The sequence below is a fragment of the Babjeviella inositovora genome, assembly GCF_001661335.1.
Source record: "Babjeviella inositovora NRRL Y-12698 unplaced genomic scaffold BABINscaffold_2, whole genome shotgun sequence".
In the NCBI taxonomy this organism is placed as follows: Eukaryota; Fungi; Ascomycota; class Pichiomycetes; order Serinales; genus Babjeviella; species Babjeviella inositovora.
This window is the reverse complement of record NW_017566839.1, coordinates 692,166-712,561: the sequence shown is the minus strand read 5'-3', so window position 1 is coordinate 712,561 and position 20,396 is coordinate 692,166. Positions and strand designations below refer to the sequence as shown.

The following is a 20,396-nucleotide window of genomic DNA, read 5'->3' as shown; positions in this document are numbered from 1 at the left end:
CCCCCCCCCCCCCCCGAGAGCGGAGGGAGAGAAACGTAGTGGGAAAGAAACCATAATATTTGAGACAAAAAATTCCATACAAAAGACTGTCGCTAGCAACAGAGCATTTACTTCTAAGTACCTGTCAAATCGTAATCGAATGAACCAAAAATATGAGGTTAACATATCGTAAGTTTAGGCCCCATTTCCAGCACCGTAGGGACACTTCCCAGCCTCTACATGTTGGCTCATCCAGTCATCAACTTTGTTGAATCTCATTTTGCAGCTTTTACAACACCCGGAGACATAGCCCCGCTGATTTTTCTTGGTACCCAATGGGTACTCAAAGTGCAAGGCTTTCAAATGGTTTTTGAACGTGTCACAGCGGCTGAAAATCCCGGTCAGATGGCAGGTGTGTGCATTATCGTCATGGGCTTCACCCTCCCCGTGAGGGCCCTTGAATCCCTCATGCCCTTGCTGGACGTGGAGGTTGAAGGGGCATTTGAAAGCCCCCTGGTCGGAGCCCGTTTCTTTCCAGTGGCGCTTAACGTGTCTCGATAAATCGTTGGACCTGGAGAATCCACGGTCACAAATGGAGCAAACATGTGGACGCGAGTCTGGGGTCAAGTGAGTAGACTTGTGAGTAGCCAAGTTGGAGAAGTAGTGCTTACATTCCGGACATTGTCTCTTTTTGCGTGGCTGTTTCGAGCTGAGAGTCCCGGAGATTGATTCAGAAGAAGACGAGTGGGCGTGTTCCCTGGCGAAGGAAGCAACAGAGGCAAAGTGTTGTGACCGGGGCGATCCATTCATGGAAAACTGGATGGGCTCAGAGTTGGAGTGTAATGGAGGAAGGGAAGAGGACATCAGGCGAGGCCCAACAGCGCTGCTGGAGGGGGTCGGATATTCCCGAGGATATTGTCCGGCATGGGCGGGTGGCGGGACGCCGTACTGAAATTCTGGCTTGAGGCTGGAATAGTACAGCTGTGAAGGTGGGTACTGTGGTTGCTGAGCCTGCGGCGGAAACGCCAACCGCGAGATCGGTGGCAAATGCGTGATCGGGGAGATCGCAGTGTATAATAAAGAGCTGGTGCTTTTGCCAAGGGGGGGCGGAGAATTGGTGGCGGTGTTGGGGTAGGTAGTTGAAACACCCGAAGCGTGAGTCCCCGAATTAGAACGTTCCGAGAGAGCCCAAGATGAATCATTGGAGCCGGAAGCTAAGGACGAAACAGACACCCGCTTGCTATCCGCTTGCTCTTGCGTTTCATAGTGTAGTGATGGGAGATGGACCAATGGGGGCGACGGACGGCGGTAGAATGTGTCTTCGTTAGAATACGCCTGGCGATGATTTATTGGAGGGAGGATTGGAGTGTGATTCATGTGTTGTGGATAATGCAAAACGGAGCTCATCATAGAAATTGTATGGGAGGTAAGAGTTGTACGGGAAGTAAGACCTGGAGGTTCTGTACGGAAGCGCAAATCGAGATTCAAAATTTTGTAGCGCAAGGGTTAGGGAAAGTATGTGGAGATGATGGGTATATATACGAAGAAGCGAAATCTAACGACAGCTGCGATAACATGGGCCTTGAAGCTTTGAATCGGTAGCCGGAAGTATATGCGCCATATACTCTGGCATCTGTGCGTTTCCCCGTGCTCGCATCGGCTTTGCTTTTTTTTTATTCACGCATAGGCTCGGCTGGCGCGGCGCCATACATGACTGCCCCTCTATACTAAGCGTCTCCTGCAGTCGTCTCCAGCGTGTGACAGCCGTATGTTGGGTGTTATCCTATGCATGCAACGGATTTAATGTACGCTCCGACAAAAGCTGTTCCGAGAGTGGACATAGCGCCGTTTTCGAGCTGATTTGCATGCCACTTTTGCCGACCTGCAGTCCGGAAGACGGAAACATGCTACTTCCGTGTAGTCAATAGGAGTTCCTTCTTTGTTGACGCACCACTACGTAATCTTCACACGGCTAGAACACGCCACACATCTATTTTTGGACACGTGATTGGAAAACGTTGGCCTGTTTCCCGGAAATGATTGGTCTTGAGGGTATCATGGTGGGACAAAATGTTGGCCTAATAATTAGACAGTTACACTAGTTTATTCTGCCAATCCACCCGGCCTTTTTCGAAATTCTGTGGAAGCAACCTTGGCAATGCGTTTTCAGGCTCAATTGGTGACCTCAAGCTCGTATCAGGATTTAGAGTCTTGGAAGAAACACAGCCTCGAAGAACAACGCCGTACGATAGCCCGATTATCGTTATCCTGCATTCTGGATGCCCAGACGGAACTGCTGTCTTGTGGAAGCCAGCCGCTTACAGCAATAGTGCTTGAGACCCTCCTTACGTAAGGAATAGTAACTTCCAGCGGGTATTTGTCATACGTCAGAAGGGGCTATATTTCATTAACCGGACGTGCCGCCGCCGTCACGGACAATAAGGTCTCACACATACCACAAACTGCACTTCCTGTCAACTTTAACTTTCAGCTGGGCTTTTCGTGACTTGTCAACTGGTATCTATGAATTGAGATATCTTGCAGGTATCTAATACTTGAACCGTAGTGGGCTTTAATCTTTGTTCGTATGATATCGGGGTTAACAAGCAGTCAACTTTCGTATCCATATGTACGGTTGCAAAGACGTGCAGGACTTGTGCGCCGCATGCTTCCGGATGTTTACGCTGACTAACCGAGCGGAACATGATGTGATAGTGCGTGGATAAAATTCCGCACGGATTTGCCCAGGAGCTTAAACGGACCCTCAAAGCCACTGCTTGCTTCGAACCATGGCCTGCGCGGTACATACCATTTTTTTCGGAAACACTTTCACTTTCCGGTTCCGAGGATTCTTTATCTTCACTGACACCGGTCACGCAGCCGTGGTTCTGCTGTACGTGCCACGTTTGGCAACTGTACAGAGGGGCAGCACTTGCAAATCATATATTGGCCAAGAACTCTGGAGTAACTACTAAACCGGGAGTTTTGATACATACATGCGGACAGTCCGAATAAGGATCGTACGGGCGATTAAACCTTTATTCACTCTATACAGCGTTAATATTAGCCTTTGCTTCAGAGATAGTAGGGTATAACGTCTGTTCTATGCTCAAGAGTATACGTACAACAGAGCAAAGACACTTTAGGTGCCCAGCGCCGCAAATTACGTCATCTTCGGTGGAATGATAACATTTGTGTGAATTTAGCTGGTATTTCCAGTAAGGCACCTTTATTACATCCTACGCGTTCCACCCCCCAAAATCCGAAAATGTAGAACAAGATACTCTCTGTCGACGTAAACCCTTGAATCTCGAGCAGAAGTACAGCCGTGGAATCTTCTACAGTTCGGCGTTATTCCAGGTGCGTGCTAATTATCTGCCGGATGAGATGCCACACCGGCTCCGGTGCACGTCAGCACCTCCAAAGGGGACACGGCTCGAGCGGCTTAGGGAGGGTGGCTTCTAAGCTTGTAGTGCACGAGAAGTACACGGTTGGGAAAAAACAAAAGGGTGTGTGACTAAAACCATAAGTGATAAAGGGCGAAACCTTACGTGGTAAACGGGTAAAGTAAGCGATAAGATTATGGCCAAGGCGGATAAAGGGGCAGATGCCTATTTTTAGCTATCTTATTTTATTTTTTTATGATTTTCATAATATCCTTAGTCCGTGTGTAGAGACTTCAGTATTAGAAATGAATTTTAAGCATAGACATTAGAGAAAAAACGTGACCGATAAGTAACGTTCAGTCGCTATCTATGACGGCAATTGGTTATATATAAGTGAACTGATGAGTCCTACACAGGAACTACGCAAAAAGAAGAGATCTTGCGAGGTCTCGACAGTGAGAGAGCGCGGAGTGGCGACGAGCATAACCCAGGAACTTTTCAGGCACAGATGGCTTACTTACGGGAAGTAGCCTTGGTGGCCTTAGCCTTCTTGGCGGCACCGGTGGCGGTGGCGGAAGAGGCAGCGGCGGCGGAAGCACCTTCAGACTTGACCTTCTTGGACGGACCCTTTCTGTAGCTAGCAATGTAGAAGGAAATGAACAAGACCAAGTATGAGGATAAGATCAAGCAGCCGTAAAAGGCGGCGATTTCGGCACCGTAACAGTCTCTGTGGGAGAAAGGCAACCATGGGAAGGACTCACGGTACTTGTAGGAGAAGTGGGTATAGGTGGCGAAGTAGACAAAGACCAAGTCGATAATGAACTGGATAATCTGGAATCTGGTGACCCACTCCTTCCACCAGACCCTGATACCTCTAGCGGACAAGAAGTAGTAGAAGTACATGACAACGTGGACCCACAAGTTCAAGACAATTGGTACCCAAGAGACAGAGGTGTGGCCCATCAATTGGGTGTAGCACAACAAAGCGGTAGCACCGTGGTGGTAGACGTGCAAAAACAACAAGTTCTTCTTCTTCAAGACCAAGAAAACAGTGTCCAACAATTCAGCGTACTTGGTCAAGTAGTTCAAGTAGTACAAGACAACCAACTTCTTTTGGAACGCACCTGGGGCACAGACAGACCAGAAGACACCGTGGCGGTAGATCATTGGGATCAACTGTTCAAGCATCAATACTAACAACACGTAGGACGCGACGGTCAAAAAGATGTTGTGGAGCTGGAACAAGAAGTTCAATTTCAAGGCTGGCAAGTTGAGGGCTCTGCTGAGAGCCTTACCACCGAAGATGACAAAGTAGTAGACGACGATGACACCGATGGCTTGGTAGCCGTTAGCCATGAAGGTATCATTGTAGACAAAGGTGAAGTCGTTGGCCTCGTACCCGGCAAACTTCTCAAAGACGTGGTTGAAAATTGGCCACAAGTGAACACCGAATGGATACTGGATAGAAGGAGTGTTAATTTCCAACCAGGTTGGAAGGAATGCAGAAGTGCTCATTTGTCTGGCGTGTTAGTAGGCTATTGAGACGTGTGTTCACTTTAACGGAGGCTTTAGGAAAACCGGAGCGAACAAATGAGAAAACTGGTGATAGAATTTTCCATGTAAGCCATTTTACATACAGAAATTCAGTTTCGTGGTGGAAAAACGTGCCAGAAACCGTGAGTCTTTCTATGTGTGGTGTTATAAACAAAGTCGAAGCTGGCGTCAGCGATTTTTCCGCGTCGATGTTTCTTTTTCGCTGGAGTGTCTGATTTTTGCAGGCACATGCATTTTTTTTATGGGAATTACGCGTTTAAGCAGATCACGGTAGAAAGGAGCGTGCAAATACAACAAGACACGTGACTAATAAATAGATGGACCTGGTACAACGTCTAGGAGTGTTGGGGATTCTAAGAAGATGAACATTAGAACTAGCCAATAGTTCAGGAACAGGCAAGACTCATATAATGCTTGTTAACTGTTGATTCAGTGTATGGTATTGCATCACAGCAATCATACAGCAAGCGTACGAGGTGTTGAACTACAATAACGGTATAGTAATACCTTCGTCAAACACTCCATAGCGTTGTGAGAGTTTCGTCCAAACGGTTGCATAGATGCAATAGCCTGTTATGCGTCTAGATACCGGGAATTCCGGTAATTTTCAGGATAGACTGTGGTGACGGCACGGTTCGGCCATACGTCCATTGAGGTAATGTCTTTGACGAAAACTAGCTCGAATGCAGTTCTTCAGGGATCGTTGGTATTGAGAATGCTGGACAGATTACACAATCCACGGATTGGTTGAGCTCGGCTCTGCTGGCCCGGAATCCTATATATTATCGGCTTGAAGGTCATCAGACTGCACCCACTTTACGCACGGCAGAAGGTTTTTCTCTGCCGTGCGCACATACTGCTGGGGCCGCATTAATCCGAACGGATAAGATGGTCTACGCCGACCCCCCCAAAGAATAGTTCCGATCCAAACGGTTCACGCCAGAGCACAACTAACCGCCATGCCCTCCCCCAGCCAATTGATAGGAAATTACTTAAACCAGGCCGTAATTCTCCGCCTTTAATTGGTTTGCATGCCCGTGGATGCTAGCGGAAAAGGTCATGTCCACGTTAGGGGTAGCTAAACCAGATTAGTAAACTCGTGTGAGCATATACTTGCCGTGCCACCGCCGGAACGGCTTTTAGTTACTCATTCTGCTGCCTCATCAAACCCAAAACTACCCCGGCTGCCGCTGCATCCGCCAGCTACCTTGTTTCTGAGTTGGTGGGGTGATTCTGCCGCCTATCGGCATAGAAAAATGCACATGGGGGGTCGTGCATACCATGCACCCACGGAGATAAATACAGCCTGAAAGAGTGACAGAGAACTTGAGATGGGACATGACAACTATGTACTTAGTTGTTACACGTGGGCCGGGGAACTTTGCGTTTTCGGCGGGTGTGCCGTGAATTATTTCAAACACTGACGGTTCAAGCACCTGAGCCCACGTTTTCTACCAACAATCTAGCCACTCCTCGACATGACCCGAATCTGGTTTCTGGCCATTTGCCACATCAATGGCCTTACTGACGCAGATCTAAACATTTTACATATTCAATAGATAAAACCGATAGTGCCAGTATGTAGCTATGGAGGTTTCGTTTCCATTGGAAAACCTTGGCAGAAATCGAGAACCTTTTTGACATACCATTTTAGCACTTCCAGTATCACCTTCGGCGCAGATAAAGATTTCGGGTACTCTATTTGACCATTGATGGCTTAACGAAAGGGCATAATTCTACATCGACTCCTAAAACTAGCAGTAACTAGTTGCATCCATTTGAGGTATAACCCTTCAGCCCTATCTAAAATCTCCGTATATGAACATGCATAGCTATACCAATTATCTCTAACCAAATACCTTATTAATGTTACATATGCATAATAATATTGTGGAGGAATGGAAGGAAACACCCTAGTTTCAATCTTAGTGATTGGAAAGCTTCGGCTCAGACTCCAATATTTGACCCTCATCCCAAGGTTCATGGAAGTTAGGGCATACCGACATATTGCTTCGAAATTTATCTGTAATACGATACTTTATTAGAAAATACATAGCCAAGAGCAGAAACATAGCCATGGAGTAGAAGAGGGTGCGTTAACTTTAGGATAGTGATAAATCTCAGTCTTTGTCCTTTGCCCTCGGCATTTGACGAACTATAATCACTTTGGCTTCCAGTGTCCTACTCTCTAATGGACTCAATCTTTTTTGTCCCCCCAAAATCAATTCTGGCCACCACGTCGCTTCCGTCCTTCTCATACGAATACAACACCTCCTGGTAACTGTAGTTCAAAAAACGGATATTCTCTCCGATAATCGCTCGCAACAACTCGCCCGTCTCGCAATGCCTCACCTCGATAAAAGACGCGTCAAACGCGATTAAGTACGGGTACTCCAAGGCAAATGCCTGGGGCTCGCCCTCCCACTTGATATTCCACTTTCCCTTTGACTTCCATCCGTTCTTGTTAATGTAAAACGAAAACTCCGCGCAGTTCAACAAAAACTCGTTATGGATTCGATGCACGGAAAGCGGCCGCAACTCTTTCTTGGCCCCGCGGTCAAACACTTTGACCAACGAGGTGTCTGCCTCGTCGAGCAACGGCTCGCGCTGCTGCGACCCCAAGGATATGATCTCAAAGCCGTCAGTACACCCCACGATCAACTGCTTGCGCAAAAACGAGATGGACACAGGGTCTGACGTGAAACTGTAGTCCTTGAACTCGGCAAACGGCCGCTGGTTCTTCTTCAACCCAGAGCCAGACTCGAATACCCGCATGCTCTGCGCCGATCCGCTCTTGACCGCGCAGATCAACAAGTTTCCGTTGCAGATGTCGCTCTTAAAGAAGGCGCAGTGGGTCATCAACTCGCGGCCGCCACGCGTGTTCTTGGCCACATCGAGCGACTGAAGCACATCCAAGCTGAACAACACAATCCTCTTATCGCAAAGCGCAACAATCTGCGCGTACTCGTTCAAGACCAGGAGCTGAGTGACATAGTTGCGGTCGAGAATCTTGATCGGGTTAGACACAACCCGCTCACGACTGCTTTTGGAAATCTCTCGTACCTGCGATACGTAGATTCCATCGTCGGTCCCGAAGAGGAGCTTGGTACCACCGTCGCAGGGGGTTGCGCAATTGAGCTTCGTGCGGCCGTTATAGCCGAAGAAGCGGTTGGAGACCTCCGATACCGTGAAGATGTCGTTCTGGGCAACGAGTGCCATCTGCTGGTCGTAGATGTTCTTGATGAGACCTTTGTTAGAGGCAGTCGTGTTATAGAGCGTGAAACTGAAACCCTTGTGCCCGAAGAGCATGAACGTAATCGGATACTTCGAATCGTACTTGGGCAAGGTTTTATTCGCGAATAGCGCGCTGTCACGCGCGGCGGTACTCACCAAGAAGCGGTCGCTCGGCCGATCATCTTCATACCCCGAACAGTAGAGCAACGGCAACGGAATCGGCCGGTGGAATACCTTGTTTAACTCCTTTTTGTTCACAATCTTATGCTTCATGAACAACACTGCATTGTCGAGAAGGTACACCTGGATGTCCCTGTTGTCCTTGTCCTGAGTCCGCCGCTTGAGCGAGATTTGCTGGATGATCGTCCGGTCCTCCGACTTCAATCGCAACTCCGAAAGCTCTTCAATGTCATTCTCATTGATCTTGAATTTATGGCGCAACAAGGAGATGTTAAAACGATCGTGCGAGATCCCCGCTTCGGAGTTGATCTTGTTACACAACGCCTGCATCATCTTCAAAGCTTTGTCGACGTTTTTATAATCAGCCGATTCCTCCTGCGTCGTCTTCTGCAACGTCTGGAGAAGCAAGTAGTAACGACCAGGACGATTAAACGCCTTCGAGAGAAACGAGATGAACTCATGGTTGCGCGATGCGTCGAGATTCTGCGTTTCGCGCACAAATTTTGCAAAGAGCGGGTTAATCGACGTCTGGCGCTCGAACTCGTACTTGGAAAAGACCTGCCCCGCACAGCAGGGGAGAAAGACCTCAAACTTGGGAATGAACTCCGCCATGATGTCACCAATCTCTTCCACGATGTACTGTTTCTTCTGGCGCTTTGTGAGCGCCTCCGCGAATTTGAAGTTCACCGCAAGGATATCCGTGATGCCCGCAAAGACGACACGGATAAACCGGTCACGCTCCTTTTCGGGAATAATCGTCGTCGTGCGCAACGGCACGAGCCAGAAGTCCCGGAGGTACTCCATGTCACGTACAAAGTCACGCTCATTACTCATGATCTCGAAGATAACTTCCTGGCGCTTCTGCTCTTCCTTTGTCACACTCTCGCGCACCAGTGGTGGAACCGAATATGACCAGAGCTCCTTCTGGATTCCGTCATCGCCGTTGAGCGAAACCCGCGAGTCCGAGCGCCGGAGCCCACCCTGTGGCTGCATGTTGAGCCGTGCCTGCTGCTCGAGTCGCCGTGGGCACGCGATCGAGTAACAGAGCCGGTCGCGCGTGCACGTGGCCGAATAACAGTTCGAAAGCAACGTGAAGACCCCATTGACGGGGACGGGCGCCTGGCCGGTAGGCTGCGAGCCTGCAAGCGACATCTGCGATTGTTGACGGTTGAGCTGGTGGGAGTCGCGAGTGTTGGCGAGGAAAGAGTAGCCATCGTCGACGAGGGTGTTTGTACTCGTGAGCGTTATCGCACTCATGCCGAGGCTTGCACTCGAGCTCATGTGGCTCGAGTAGATATTTGAGCTCGCACCCGTGTGTTCCTCATCGATGGAGTCCACAACGATATCCACAAATTGGTACACCTCTACCGAGGAGTCTCTTAATCGATGCTCGTACGTCACGTCGCGCATGAAGTTCTGCGCGTCCAACGCGCGTCCGAGCAAGAGCGCCAAGTTGCGATCCGTAGTACGGATAATGGCGGCAATCATATCCACCGCCTCGCGGCCCGTGAACGCGTCGTTATACTCCAACCCATTTTTAGTGCGCGTGCCCGTCTCGATCAGGTTGCGGAACATCACGGACACCTTGGAGAGGAGCGCGGGGTATACCGACGGGAATCGCGAGGACGTGATGACAGTGCGCTGCGATGTTATCAGGAAGTTGCGCTGAACCTGCTGCTGGGACAACAGCTGCAATGAGTTGGTCCGCTTGGTATTGGCCTTGGCGAGGGTGGTGTAGCTGCGTGACGTGAGCGAGCCCACACGCGACGTCGCGAGGGAAGTCGACGAGACTGCACGCACTGGCCGCTTCTGCGGCGAGCCATGCGGTGAGCCTGCGGCGGGATGGCCCTTGTCCAAGCGGATCATGCTTTCACTCTGGACGCGGCGCGGCGAGCTGGGCTCAGAGAAGCGGTTGGTCTGCGGCGCCGGGCGCAAAGACGTGTAGAGGTGGGGAGGGACGGGCACCGTTCGGCGCAGCTGCAGCGGGGTCAGAGGCGGAGGTGGGGCCAGAGGCTGGGTCAGAGGCCGCAGCTGCAGCGGGAGCCGCTGGATCTGTGGTACGGGTCTGTTTTGCTCGTACTGCAAATTCGGCAGCTGTGCAAGCTGGCCATACAGGGGCGTAGACTGAGATACGGACTCCTGATGTGGTTGTTCGTGGGGGGCCATTTGTGGCTGACGCGTCTGGTTCGCTTCCGGCGGAGGTTTTCTGCGTGTTTGGCCTGTGACAGGCGCCTGACTTGAGAAGTTTCCTCTCACAGGATGGCTAGGGTGGATCGGCGACTGGAGAGCCGGAGAATAGCCCTGAGAGTATGGTTGGGCCTGAGGGTGTTGCGGTTGGGTCTGAGGATACTGGAGTTGGGGGTGCTCTTGATATCCCTGTGAATACTGCCCCTGGGGATGGCTCTGAGGGTGGCCTGGTGGGTAGCTTTGACCCTGGTAGCCTTGGACCTGAGGTTGCCCCTGGGGATAAGTTTGCATCCGCAGATAGCCCTGAGGATGTCCGTAGCCCGGCGATCCCTGAAGTTGCCCTGAGGCATCAGGACTCAGGTTGCGGAAGTGCTTATACTCGGGCTGCGGCGGCAATTGCAAGTTGGGGATTGGGTTGGACATGGTTCCAGCAACAGGTAGTGTTACGGATGGGTGCAATAAAAAAGTGCAAGATCCACGGTGTCAAAAGAGGGGCGAGACAACATCAGCAAACCAGGTTCTATTTTAAGAGCTGGGCGCTCCAGTTCCAAGTTCTCGCCGGCCAGCGGAGCGGTGCGCGCACGCCCATCACGGGGGGTCGTGGCTAAAAGGCTGCGGTTGCGAGGAATATTCCAAGAGATTGCCACTAGGAACCACAATGCCAGTAAGTAGATGTTATATAATGGTGGTACAAAAAAGGAGTGTCGATGAAGGCAATAAGAGTATGGGAGAGAGGTTATGAATTTATGGCTATGGACGTTCGGGTATGAGCAATCATCGGAGATACCTTATCGAAAGCAGGCGGTTATCGGTGAAGACTACCAGAGATATCTATTAGAAATTTCCAATCGGAGATGACTATCAGAGATAAAGACTAGCCAAGTTATTACTGCCAGAATGATTGATGGCTGGAACAAATGTGATGAACAGGTGATGGATGTTGGGGATAGCAATATGGTGGTACAGGTTCCGGGGTGTCAGATCGGATATCTGGGTATTATTATCAGAATCTGATGGGTCACTCCGATGAGTTGCACAAATTACACGGATTAATTTCAGACCAATCCCTTATACCTAGAGTATTTTCATTGTCCAAATTGCTTGGCTGGGCCATTGGGCACTCATATCGCTCACATTTTTTTTCATTAGATTGGAATCTCACCCAAACCGTTTGTTCATCCTATTCACCCGAATGGCTTCTTTCATTTGTTTTGCTCTCCTACCCGATTATTTTGCTTATCGCTCACTACTAACGCTAAGTTTAGGCCTACCACTCCACATTTCTCAACGAACCGTCCCCTCGGGTCATTGGAAACTTTGCCGTCCTCCCCATTGCTACCAAATTCCGCGGCCCGGCGTACCCTCCCGCAGAAGCTGATGCCTATGACATTCTTGACGAAACGCTTGACCTCTTCAGAGCCAACTCGTTCTTCCGCAATTTTGAGATCAAGGGCCCAGCCGACCGCACTCTTATCTACGGTATCCTCTTTGTCAGTGAGTGCTTGAACAAATTGGCTGCCCAAACCCCGGAGACCGAAGCGCGTCGTATTTTGTCTAACCTCGCCTTGGACTCGTTTTCCATCCCGGGCGATGCTGGGTTTCCCTTGAACGCTTTGTACCAGCCAGCGAGAGACAGACTGGAGGCAGATCTCTTGCGCAGCTACATCCAGCAGTTTAGACAGGAGTTGGCAGAGCGCTTGCTCGCACGTGTTTATGCTGATGGCGTCGCCAGCAAGTTCTGGTTGGCCTTCACCAGGAGAAAGTTCATGAACAAGAGTTTGTCTTAGGTTAGTTATAAACGTCGAGTATACGCATATGTGAACGAGTAGGCAGGTTTAATCTAAGCGCCAGTGCAGTGATCTTTGGATGTAATTAGCTTGAAATTTTAGATCCTTGGATATTAGTCTGCCGTGTGGGGTAAACGTGCGTGGAGATATAGGTTTGTATGCGTAGGTGAAAATGTTACAGTGAATAATGGCAACATTGGGACTATTAATTTACGTTAAAAACGTTGTACAAGCAGTGTTTGTCATTTAGTTATGAATGTATATTTTAGGTGTATGATTTGTGATAGCGGTGAGGTCTTTCACGTCCGATGCATTGGACTACTTATCTAGGCCTTAATTATGTCATAAACAGAGATGATCTTCTTGGCAGTGCTTTATCCTTTATTTCTAGCACAAATATTTTTCCGAAACGAAGTAGTGTAGGCGTAGCTTAATGCCATCCTTTGAATGCTTTCTGTTTATTAAACTATTAAGTCGTTATTTAAGATTACCAATCGGATGCGTATTAATGAGACTGGATATCAAAGGAGCCCAAAAGCCGTCTTGGGTTAGACCCCGGGTTGGGTAATTGTAGTATACTGATGAAGAGTTAGCCGTAGAACCACTAGGTGGGTAAAAGTAGATGGGTCTAGGATCAGGTTTCGCCTGATCCATTGAATAATCATCAAAGCAGGTACAGGATGGTCTAGGCCAATCCATTATTACTATAATCAAAATCTTTATTTAAGGGATAGATATACGATGCGAGGGTTCATAGAGAACCAACTGGTGGCTGTCGTAGTTGTAAACAAGATTTTTTTATGTGTAGTGAAAATTTCATTCCGAAGAGTTGAAATGGAAGTATAACTGTTTATCGTGTTTTCCTTAAGGTTCTATATAACAGCTTTTATAGTATTCTAGCACCAGGTTTCCATTTATAATCTTCTTGTTCGAGGGCAGAGAGGACAGCTGTTAGGCACACAGTTCGACCTCCACCATTCCCTTAAGGACCAACCTATTACGTCTAAATAACATACCGGTATGATTGATATTGTGTAAATAATCTGACCCAAGTTGGCATAGTTGGGAGTTCTGGGTTTTATTGCTGGCCCTACGCTTTACTGCTTACTACACAGTCAATGTACGTTTCACACATACCTAACCCTATTATAAACACCCCATTATCATCGGTCAAATTTTGAATATTTGACCCGCATTTCGTTTAAATCACCTTTCAACTACATTTTCGGGACCTGCTTCATTTCCCCGCCTACAGGACATTCTGACGCGTTGGATGCGAAAAAAAAAGCGACGCGTTAAAATGATAACGCACCCTTTCATTTCCATCACCTCTAAACAAAACAGACACACAACCTTCACTTCATGTCATTGTGGGTGGATAAATACAGACCCAAGAGCTTGGAAGCGACCGATTACCACCCGGAAATTGCGGACCGGTTGAAGGCGCTTGTATGTAGTTACATCACGCTCTCTTTACACTACTAACAGAACAGGCCTCTTCGAGCGACTTCCCGCACTTGCTTGTCTACGGCCCGCCGGGGGCAGGGAAGAAGACGCGGATTCTTGCAACATTGCAGCAGTTGTACGGGCCGGCGGTGGAGAAGATGAAGATTGACGTGCGCCAGTTCCAGACGGCGAGCAACCGCAAGCTCGAATTCAATGTGGTTTCGTCATCGTACCACTTGGAAATCACGCCTTCGGACATGGGTAATAACGACAGGGTGGTAATCCAGGACTTGTTGAAGGAGGTGGCGCAGACAGAGCAGGTGGACTTCAGCGGAAAGCACCGCTTCAAGGTTGTGATCATCAACGAAGCCGATAGCTTGACGAGAGACGCGCAGGCGGCGTTGAGACGAACAATGGAAAAGTACTCGGGAAACATTCGGTTGGTGCTTTTGTCTAACACCACGTCGAACATCATCCCACCAATCAAGTCCAGATGCTTGTTAGTGCGTGTGGCTGCGCCGTCCGAGGCGGAGGTAGCGACAATTTTGGACAAGGTGTGCAAGAAGGAGTCGGTTTCGGTTGTGGAGACTGAACGGTCCCAGGTTTTGCAGCTGATGGCGGCTCATTCCGGTCGAAACCTCCGCAAGGCGCTCTTGCTTCTTGAGGCGATGGTGATGCAGAATGATCATTTGTCGCTTAAAACGCCAGTTATCCAGCTCGACTGGGAGGGCGTCATCAGAGACTTGACTGCCAGTGTGCTCAAGGAGCGGTCGGTGGCGAAGTTGCAACTGGCGCGGACGGTATTTTACGAATTGTTGTCGCATTGCATTCCGGCCAAGGTAATCTTGAAGACCGTGTGCTGGGAGCTTTTACGGGGAGTGCAGCGCGATTCTTTGAAGGTGGAGATTATTGAATTGGCCAGTGTTTTTGATGAGCGGTTGAGTTTGGGCCAGAAAGCGATTTTCCACTTGGAGGGATTTTTAGCGAAGGTGATGGTGGCGATGGAACAATGAGACGGGCAAGTGATACAAGAAAACGTTCGAAGCGAATGAAGCGCGCGATATGAATCCTCATAACTGGTATAAACTTGGCCCAAAATACGTAGAGCAAAAATAAAAAAGAAAGATAATTATTAAACATAAAACGAAGGAATCATTCTAGATTGGGATATCTAACGGATATACAAATTGTAGCGCTTTTGACTTCCCAGCAATGAGACTGATTTGACGAAATAGGCAACCATGCTCTGAGTATCATGTTAGCAGGAGACAGTGAATTGACTTGAATACCCTGATTAACACAAAGCAGAGGTATCGCAGCAATCATAGAAATTTAAAATGGATTGAACCTTATAGCCTAGAGAACAAGACACCTTTTTACAGGAGATAATGTGGCTAATTGTGTTGAGATTAAATGAGAGTAAACAATGGACCTTGGATCGGGCATAGAGCTACTTTAAATAGATTTTACCTACAGTCTTGAAGTTGAAGATATTCAACAGTATTAGATGCTGGGTATATCTGAATAAAATAGTAATTTAAAACGGGTAGCAGTTGGATCAATACTCCCGAAAAGATCAACTCATTGTACTTGATTCAGGGGTTGAAGTATACCGCATGGATATTTACACCGAGGAAGCGTGGGGTGGATTCAAATGTATCCAGATACAAGACGACAACTAATAATTTTAGTAATAAATAAACTTGGTATGAATCTTTACCTTGATGAGTAAACTGGTCTCGGCTACGTATCATCAGGGTTTAATCCTCTCGCCATACCTCAAAAGATTCAAGATCGCACCCAATGACATACAATAGAATTTACCCGTCCCGACCTACACGGCAGTAACAATAATCGAATACCATATATATACAAGCCTCTGACCGAGCGGACCTAGCGGTTTCTGAACAGTCTGTATTCCGGCATCTTGGACTTCATCAAGTTCAAGTACTCTCTGGTTGGGTTGGTCTCCATCTTCTCAAAGTGGTTGACCGTGACGTTACCGTCTCTGTACTCATGGAGACCAATCTTGGCCACGTCGCCGAGCTTAACAAACTCGTAGACACCTGGAAGCTTTTCCCAGGCCTTTCTGCAGGCATCTCTGGCAACCTTCTCGTGGGCCTTGTCGCTGATCTCGAAAAGCACCTTACCGGTAGGCACTCTGACAGCCCAGTAGTCGAACGCACCTTTACCCTTACCCATACGGGTCTCGTTACCCTTAGTACACACGGCAACGTTTGTGGACATTCTTCTAAAGACCTGGGCGCCAGTTGGCCTGATAACCTTCATCAACGCAGAGTCAGCCTCCTTCAATTGGAGAGCAGACAATCTGACACCAACAGACTTCAAGCGTAATCCATAGGTCCCGAACTCTACGGAAGACCCCTTAGTGGACCCCCCAATTCTCACAGGGACCCTACCCTTTTGCTGCTTTCTGACCTTCTTGTATCTAGGCGCGTATTCGTGCGTGAAGCGCTTGGTGAGGTGTGTGAGGGAGGAAACCGGAGAGGCAAATGGGCTAGGCTTAACGCCGCTGAAACACGAGCGCAAGAGGGAAAACATCTGTGGATGGAGTATACAGTCGTAAGAGTTAAGACCAAAGATACCTTTTGATTTGTGGTTGAGCTTTTTTCGTCGAAACCAATTTTTCAGTACAGGTCATGTGAAAAATCACGTGATATATAAGCAGAACGGACTTGTGGATTTAGAAGCAAAGACGCTTTCGTGGGTGGGCCCGCTTATGTTAAAATCTCATGCGAGAGGATATACTGGAAATAGATCCAATTCAAATCATAAGGCCAGATATGAATTCCGGTCAAGCACGAAAATCAATAGGATTAGACCACCACTGAGCTCTGTGGGGGCAGCTGAGCATTCTTTGATATTTTGATCACATACTATGAGTTATCACGTGACAGTGATATTTTCACCCTCATCAAGGATAAAATGCCTTGAATCAGAAACGCATGCTTCATCTATTGCTCATCCCCAAAATGAGTCTCTCTAGAACATTGGCGAGGGTGCCGATCCTTGCCAGAAGTTACGCACGTAAGTATTCATTCAGCCATCCACGAACATCACTAATACCGCAGAACTTCCAAAGCCGAAGGAGATCACGGTGAATGGCTCCACGTACGCTACCGACGGATGGACCAACATTTCGTCGTCCATTTTGCCATTAACCGACCGCAAGCTTCACCTCGATGCGAACCACCCTATCGGAATTTTGCGCAGCTTGGTGGAAAAGCGGTTTTCCGGGCTTGGTTACACCTTCTACAACGAGTTCCAGCCGGTGGTGACGACCCATGAGAACTTTGACGTCTTGGGGTTCCCGAAGGACCACCCAGGCAGATCCAAGTCTGATACCTACTACGTGAATGAAACGCACTTGTTGAGAACCCACACGTCGGCACATGAGCTCGAGTGCTTCACCCAGTGCCCTACTCCGGGGTACTTTATTTCCGCGGACGTGTACCGCAGGGATGAAATCGACCGTACGCACTACCCCGCATTCCACCAAATGGAGGGAGCGCGTGTGTGGTCTCGCACGGAGCATGGGGCTGGGCTAGAGTCGAAGCTTGAGGCGGACATCCAGGCTATTCCTAAGACCGATATCATTGTGGAGGATCCGTCTTACAACGCCGTGACGAACCCAAAGCAGGACTTCATGACTGACAGAGAGGCAGAGTTGGTCGGGACCCATTTGAAGCGCACGCTTGAGTTGCTAGTAAATGAAGTGTTTAACGAAGCTAAGGAGTCCGCAAGATTGGCCGGTTCCCAAGAGCCATATCTTAACGAACCGTTAAAGGTGAGATGGGTCGAGGCGTACTTCCCATGGACGGCTCCGTCGTGGGAGATCGAAGTCTGGTGGAAGGGCGAATGGTTGGAGTGCTGTGGCTGTGGTGTGGTTCGTGAACAGGTTTTAACCAATTCAGGGCTCCAGGACACTATTGGATGGGCGTTTGGGGTTGGGTTAGATCGTATTGCGATGATTTTGTTTGGTATTCCGGATATCCGCCTCTTCTGGACCTTGGACGAGCGTTTCAAGCTGCAGTTCTCCGAGGGCAAGATCACGACCTTCAAGCCGTACTCGAAGTACCCGGGAACCACGCGCGACGTCTCCTTCTGGTTGCCTCTCGCTGCACCAGAGGCACCGTTGCACGAAAATGACTTGATGGAGATTGTCAGAAACACCGCCGGGGATTTGGTGGAGAGTGTCAAGTTGGTTGACGAGTTTGTCCATCCAAAGACTGGCCGTGTTTCACAGTGCTACAGGGTGAATTACCAATCCATGGACAGATCACTTACCAATGAGGAGATTAACGTGTACCAGGAGATGGTGAGAAGTGAGTTGGCAGAGGCCTTCCAAGTTGAGTTGCGTTAAGGGCGAGTGATCCAGGTTGTTAACCTGACGTGTATATACAACGGATTGTGTGATGAAAATGTAGGGTGGGGTAGGTTAATCCCACTGGGAAAGAGCCGTACTGTCTGGTGTTGATTAATTAGAGTGATCGATGGTGTATCAAGGTAACCACAAGGAAAAGCCCGTTCCGCCTTCTGAGCTACCCCAAGAATATAAGCAGCGTCTTACACGACTACGTCCTCTACGGTGAATGTTCCAAGACAGCCCTTGATACAAAACAGGCGGAAATAACTCTATCTGAGCCAACAATCATACAATATACAAGTCGTAATATTATCATCTATCCTCCTTACCACGTCTCCTGGATATATCTTCCTTCGTTTTCCATCTGCAAAATATATTTCCTTGCCTCTTCCTTGGACATTTTGCCCTCCTCCTCGAGAATAGCCTCGAAAGTGATTCGCACCTCGCGCGGCATAGATCCATTGGATCCACATATGAAAATGATCCCTTTCTGGGCCAAAATCTGCTCACAAACCGCTTTCCGCTGCTTATAGAGCGCGTGTTGCACATAGCCACCCTTTTCACGCGAAAACGACGTGCTGAGCTCCAACTTCTGCTCTTCTGCCAACCGCTTCCAGTATGTCCCAAACAAAAAGTCCTTGTCGTGGAAACGACAACCATAGAAGAGGGTTAACTTTTGAGGTACAACTTCCGCGAGGGAGAGGCCGACTTTATACTCGATTAAGCTCTTCATCGGTGCAACTCCAGTACCGGGAGCCACCATCACCAACGGCTGGGTATCACCAAACTTCAACTGGGATCTGTGGACGGAAAACACAATACGATCCCCCACGTTGAGAGTTTTTACCCAGCTGGAGCAGACACCCTTTCTGGCCCGCCTCAAGATGGTCTTGTACTCCACAAGCGCAATGGCCAACTCCACACGGTTGGGGTCGGGCTGCGAGGCGATAGAGAACTGACGAAGTTTGATGGTAGGGATCAAGTCAAAAAGGTACTCCACGGGGATTCTGAGCGAGCTAAACTCCAAGATGGTCTCCAAAATCGAGCGTCTGGGTCTGTTGGCGTAGTCAAAGAGCTCCTCCGCCTCCTTGATGTCGGAAAACTCGTGCAACTTTTCCTTTTCACGCTCGTCATCCGAGAAGTGCCACGCAAGCCAGAAAAAGCTCCGCCTGGGCACCGACATGATGTCTAAATGGTGGGTCAAGAGTGTGCGGAGGGTCAAGTTGTTGATCAATCCGCCCTCAATGTGCGCCACCTCGTGCTGGATCCGCAACGGCCGGTCTGCGATGGCCTCCCATCCTTGGTTTTCAATGAGCTTGAAGACATCCACGGGGTCGTTAGTGGGGTAGAGACCCACTGTGTCACCAGGCTGGAAATCTAAGGATCCACTGGTGTCGTGGATTACAAGGTGGCGGACATCCTGGAAATGATTGCTGGCGGTGATTCGGTCGTTGCGCACAATCTCGCCGAGGATCAACGAGTGGGATCTGTTTACGGCGTCGGCTTTGATGGCTTCGGTGCTGAAAATTGGGGATGAGGTGGCCCCCTTATGAGTTTCAGCTCCGAGCGTGTCTGCCTGAAGGAAAGTTGCGCAGTTAGCCACCGGTGCGGCAGCTTCATGGGAATTCCCACTAGACCCAGAGATAGTCTCATCCGACTTTTCACTTAAAAGCTCATTGAAATTATCAGTTTCACAAATCTCCACCGGGTTAGTTGGCGGCAAAATTTCAATCTCAGGAATGGGCTCAATCCCAGGCGGTAAAGGATACTGCTCGTTCAAGTTTGCGAGGAGGATGGCCTCCCACTCGGAATAATATCCATCGGTGCCTTCCGGCGACTGTTCATCGCTCTCGGCACGTGGACTGCACTCGGTCGCACCGAGCTGAAGCAAGCGATTGTGGAGCTTTTTGGCGGCATAGTTGAACTTGACATACGATGAGTCACCTAGCCCGAAACTGGTGAAGGAAAGGTGACTGAGCAAGTCCGCGGGGAGCTTTTTCTTCAACAAGAAGCGAAGAAATGCTTTGGAGTTACGCGGAAGTTCGCCCTGGCCTGTGGTGGAGCATATGACAACGAGTAAACCGGTGGAGAGCAATTTGCGCACATCATAGTCGCCCAACGTGGAAACCGTAGTGGCGAAGCGGAGGAAGCGGAGACGTTTTGAAAGGATTTGCGCGTAGTCCTGTGCATTTCCCGTTTCAGAGCCGTATAGGATGGTGATAGCTCGTGACATGAGAAATGGGTGAGCGGATTGAG

The 20,396-nt window shown here is 49.1% G+C and overlaps 10 protein-coding genes across 10 annotated transcripts; 4 read left to right on the top strand and 6 right to left on the bottom strand.

Annotated features, from left to right (window-relative positions):
- Nucleotides 1–109: 109 nt before the first annotated feature.
- STP4 (Stp4p) lies at nucleotides 110–1,588 on the bottom strand. Its single transcript, XM_019127981.1, has one exon. It carries the CDS (start codon nucleotides 1,384–1,386, stop codon nucleotides 175–177), a length of 1,212 nt encoding a protein of 403 aa, XP_018987037.1. The 5' UTR covers nucleotides 1,387–1,588; the 3' UTR covers nucleotides 110–174.
- A 434-nt stretch (nucleotides 1,589–2,022) lies between these two features.
- BABINDRAFT_110395 (uncharacterized protein) lies at nucleotides 2,023–2,411 on the top strand. Its single transcript, XM_019126828.1, has one exon. It carries the CDS (start codon nucleotides 2,138–2,140, stop codon nucleotides 2,330–2,332), a length of 195 nt encoding a protein of 64 aa, XP_018987036.1. The 5' UTR covers nucleotides 2,023–2,137; the 3' UTR covers nucleotides 2,333–2,411.
- Nucleotides 2,225–3,003, bottom strand: BABINDRAFT_159960 (uncharacterized protein). The gene has a single exon (XM_019127980.1). The coding sequence runs from the start codon at nucleotides 2,784–2,786 to the stop codon at nucleotides 2,490–2,492; it is 297 nt and encodes a 98-aa protein (XP_018987035.1). The 5' UTR covers nucleotides 2,787–3,003; the 3' UTR covers nucleotides 2,225–2,489.
- A 539-nt stretch (nucleotides 3,004–3,542) lies between these two features.
- On the bottom strand, nucleotides 3,543–5,100 carry FEN12 (fatty acid elongase). Its single transcript, XM_019127979.1, has 2 exons — nucleotides 5,003–5,100; nucleotides 3,543–4,884 (listed from the first exon to the last, which is right to left on the bottom strand). Exon 2 carries the CDS (start codon nucleotides 4,878–4,880, stop codon nucleotides 3,879–3,881), a length of 1,002 nt encoding a protein of 333 aa, XP_018987034.1. The 5' UTR covers nucleotides 4,881–4,884; nucleotides 5,003–5,100; the 3' UTR covers nucleotides 3,543–3,878.
- A 1,823-nt stretch (nucleotides 5,101–6,923) lies between these two features.
- ROM2 (Rho family guanine nucleotide exchange factor) lies at nucleotides 6,924–10,943 on the bottom strand (the record flags this gene model as incomplete). Its single annotated transcript, XM_019127978.1, has 2 exons — nucleotides 6,924–7,045; nucleotides 7,101–10,943. One exon carries the CDS (start codon nucleotides 10,941–10,943, stop codon nucleotides 7,101–7,103), a length of 3,843 nt encoding a protein of 1,280 aa, XP_018987033.1. The 3' UTR covers nucleotides 6,924–7,045.
- Nucleotides 10,944–11,163: 220 nt separating this feature from the next.
- On the top strand, nucleotides 11,164–12,461 carry ARC18 (Arc18p). The gene is made up of 2 exons (XM_019126829.1): nucleotides 11,164–11,184; nucleotides 11,786–12,461. Exons 1-2 carry the CDS (start codon nucleotides 11,179–11,181, stop codon nucleotides 12,305–12,307), a joined length of 528 nt encoding a protein of 175 aa, XP_018987032.1. The 5' UTR covers nucleotides 11,164–11,178; the 3' UTR covers nucleotides 12,308–12,461.
- A 1,173-nt stretch (nucleotides 12,462–13,634) lies between these two features.
- On the top strand, nucleotides 13,635–14,920 carry RFC5 (replication factor C subunit 5). The gene is made up of 2 exons (XM_019132300.1): nucleotides 13,635–13,756; nucleotides 13,801–14,920. The coding sequence occupies exons 1-2, from the start codon at nucleotides 13,670–13,672 to the stop codon at nucleotides 14,764–14,766; spliced, it is 1,053 nt and encodes a 350-aa protein (XP_018987031.1). The 5' UTR covers nucleotides 13,635–13,669; the 3' UTR covers nucleotides 14,767–14,920.
- Nucleotides 14,921–15,605: 685 nt separating this feature from the next.
- On the bottom strand, nucleotides 15,606–16,360 carry BABINDRAFT_159956 (mitochondrial 54S ribosomal protein uL16m). The gene has a single exon (XM_019127977.1). The coding sequence runs from the start codon at nucleotides 16,313–16,315 to the stop codon at nucleotides 15,647–15,649; it is 669 nt and encodes a 222-aa protein (XP_018987030.1). The 5' UTR covers nucleotides 16,316–16,360; the 3' UTR covers nucleotides 15,606–15,646.
- A 386-nt stretch (nucleotides 16,361–16,746) lies between these two features.
- MSF1 (phenylalanine--tRNA ligase) lies at nucleotides 16,747–18,137 on the top strand (the record flags this gene model as incomplete). Its single annotated transcript, XM_019130734.1, has 2 exons — nucleotides 16,747–16,801; nucleotides 16,846–18,137. 2 exons carry the CDS (start codon nucleotides 16,747–16,749, stop codon nucleotides 18,135–18,137), a joined length of 1,347 nt encoding a protein of 448 aa, XP_018987029.1.
- Nucleotides 18,138–18,465: 328 nt separating this feature from the next.
- Nucleotides 18,466–20,373, bottom strand: BABINDRAFT_33255 (NAPDH-dependent diflavin reductase; the record flags this gene model as incomplete). The annotated part of the gene is made up of 2 exons (XM_019131625.1): nucleotides 18,466–19,627; nucleotides 19,799–20,373. 2 exons carry the CDS (start codon nucleotides 20,371–20,373, stop codon nucleotides 18,466–18,468), a joined length of 1,737 nt encoding a protein of 578 aa, XP_018987028.1.
- Nucleotides 20,374–20,396: the final 23 nt, after the last annotated feature.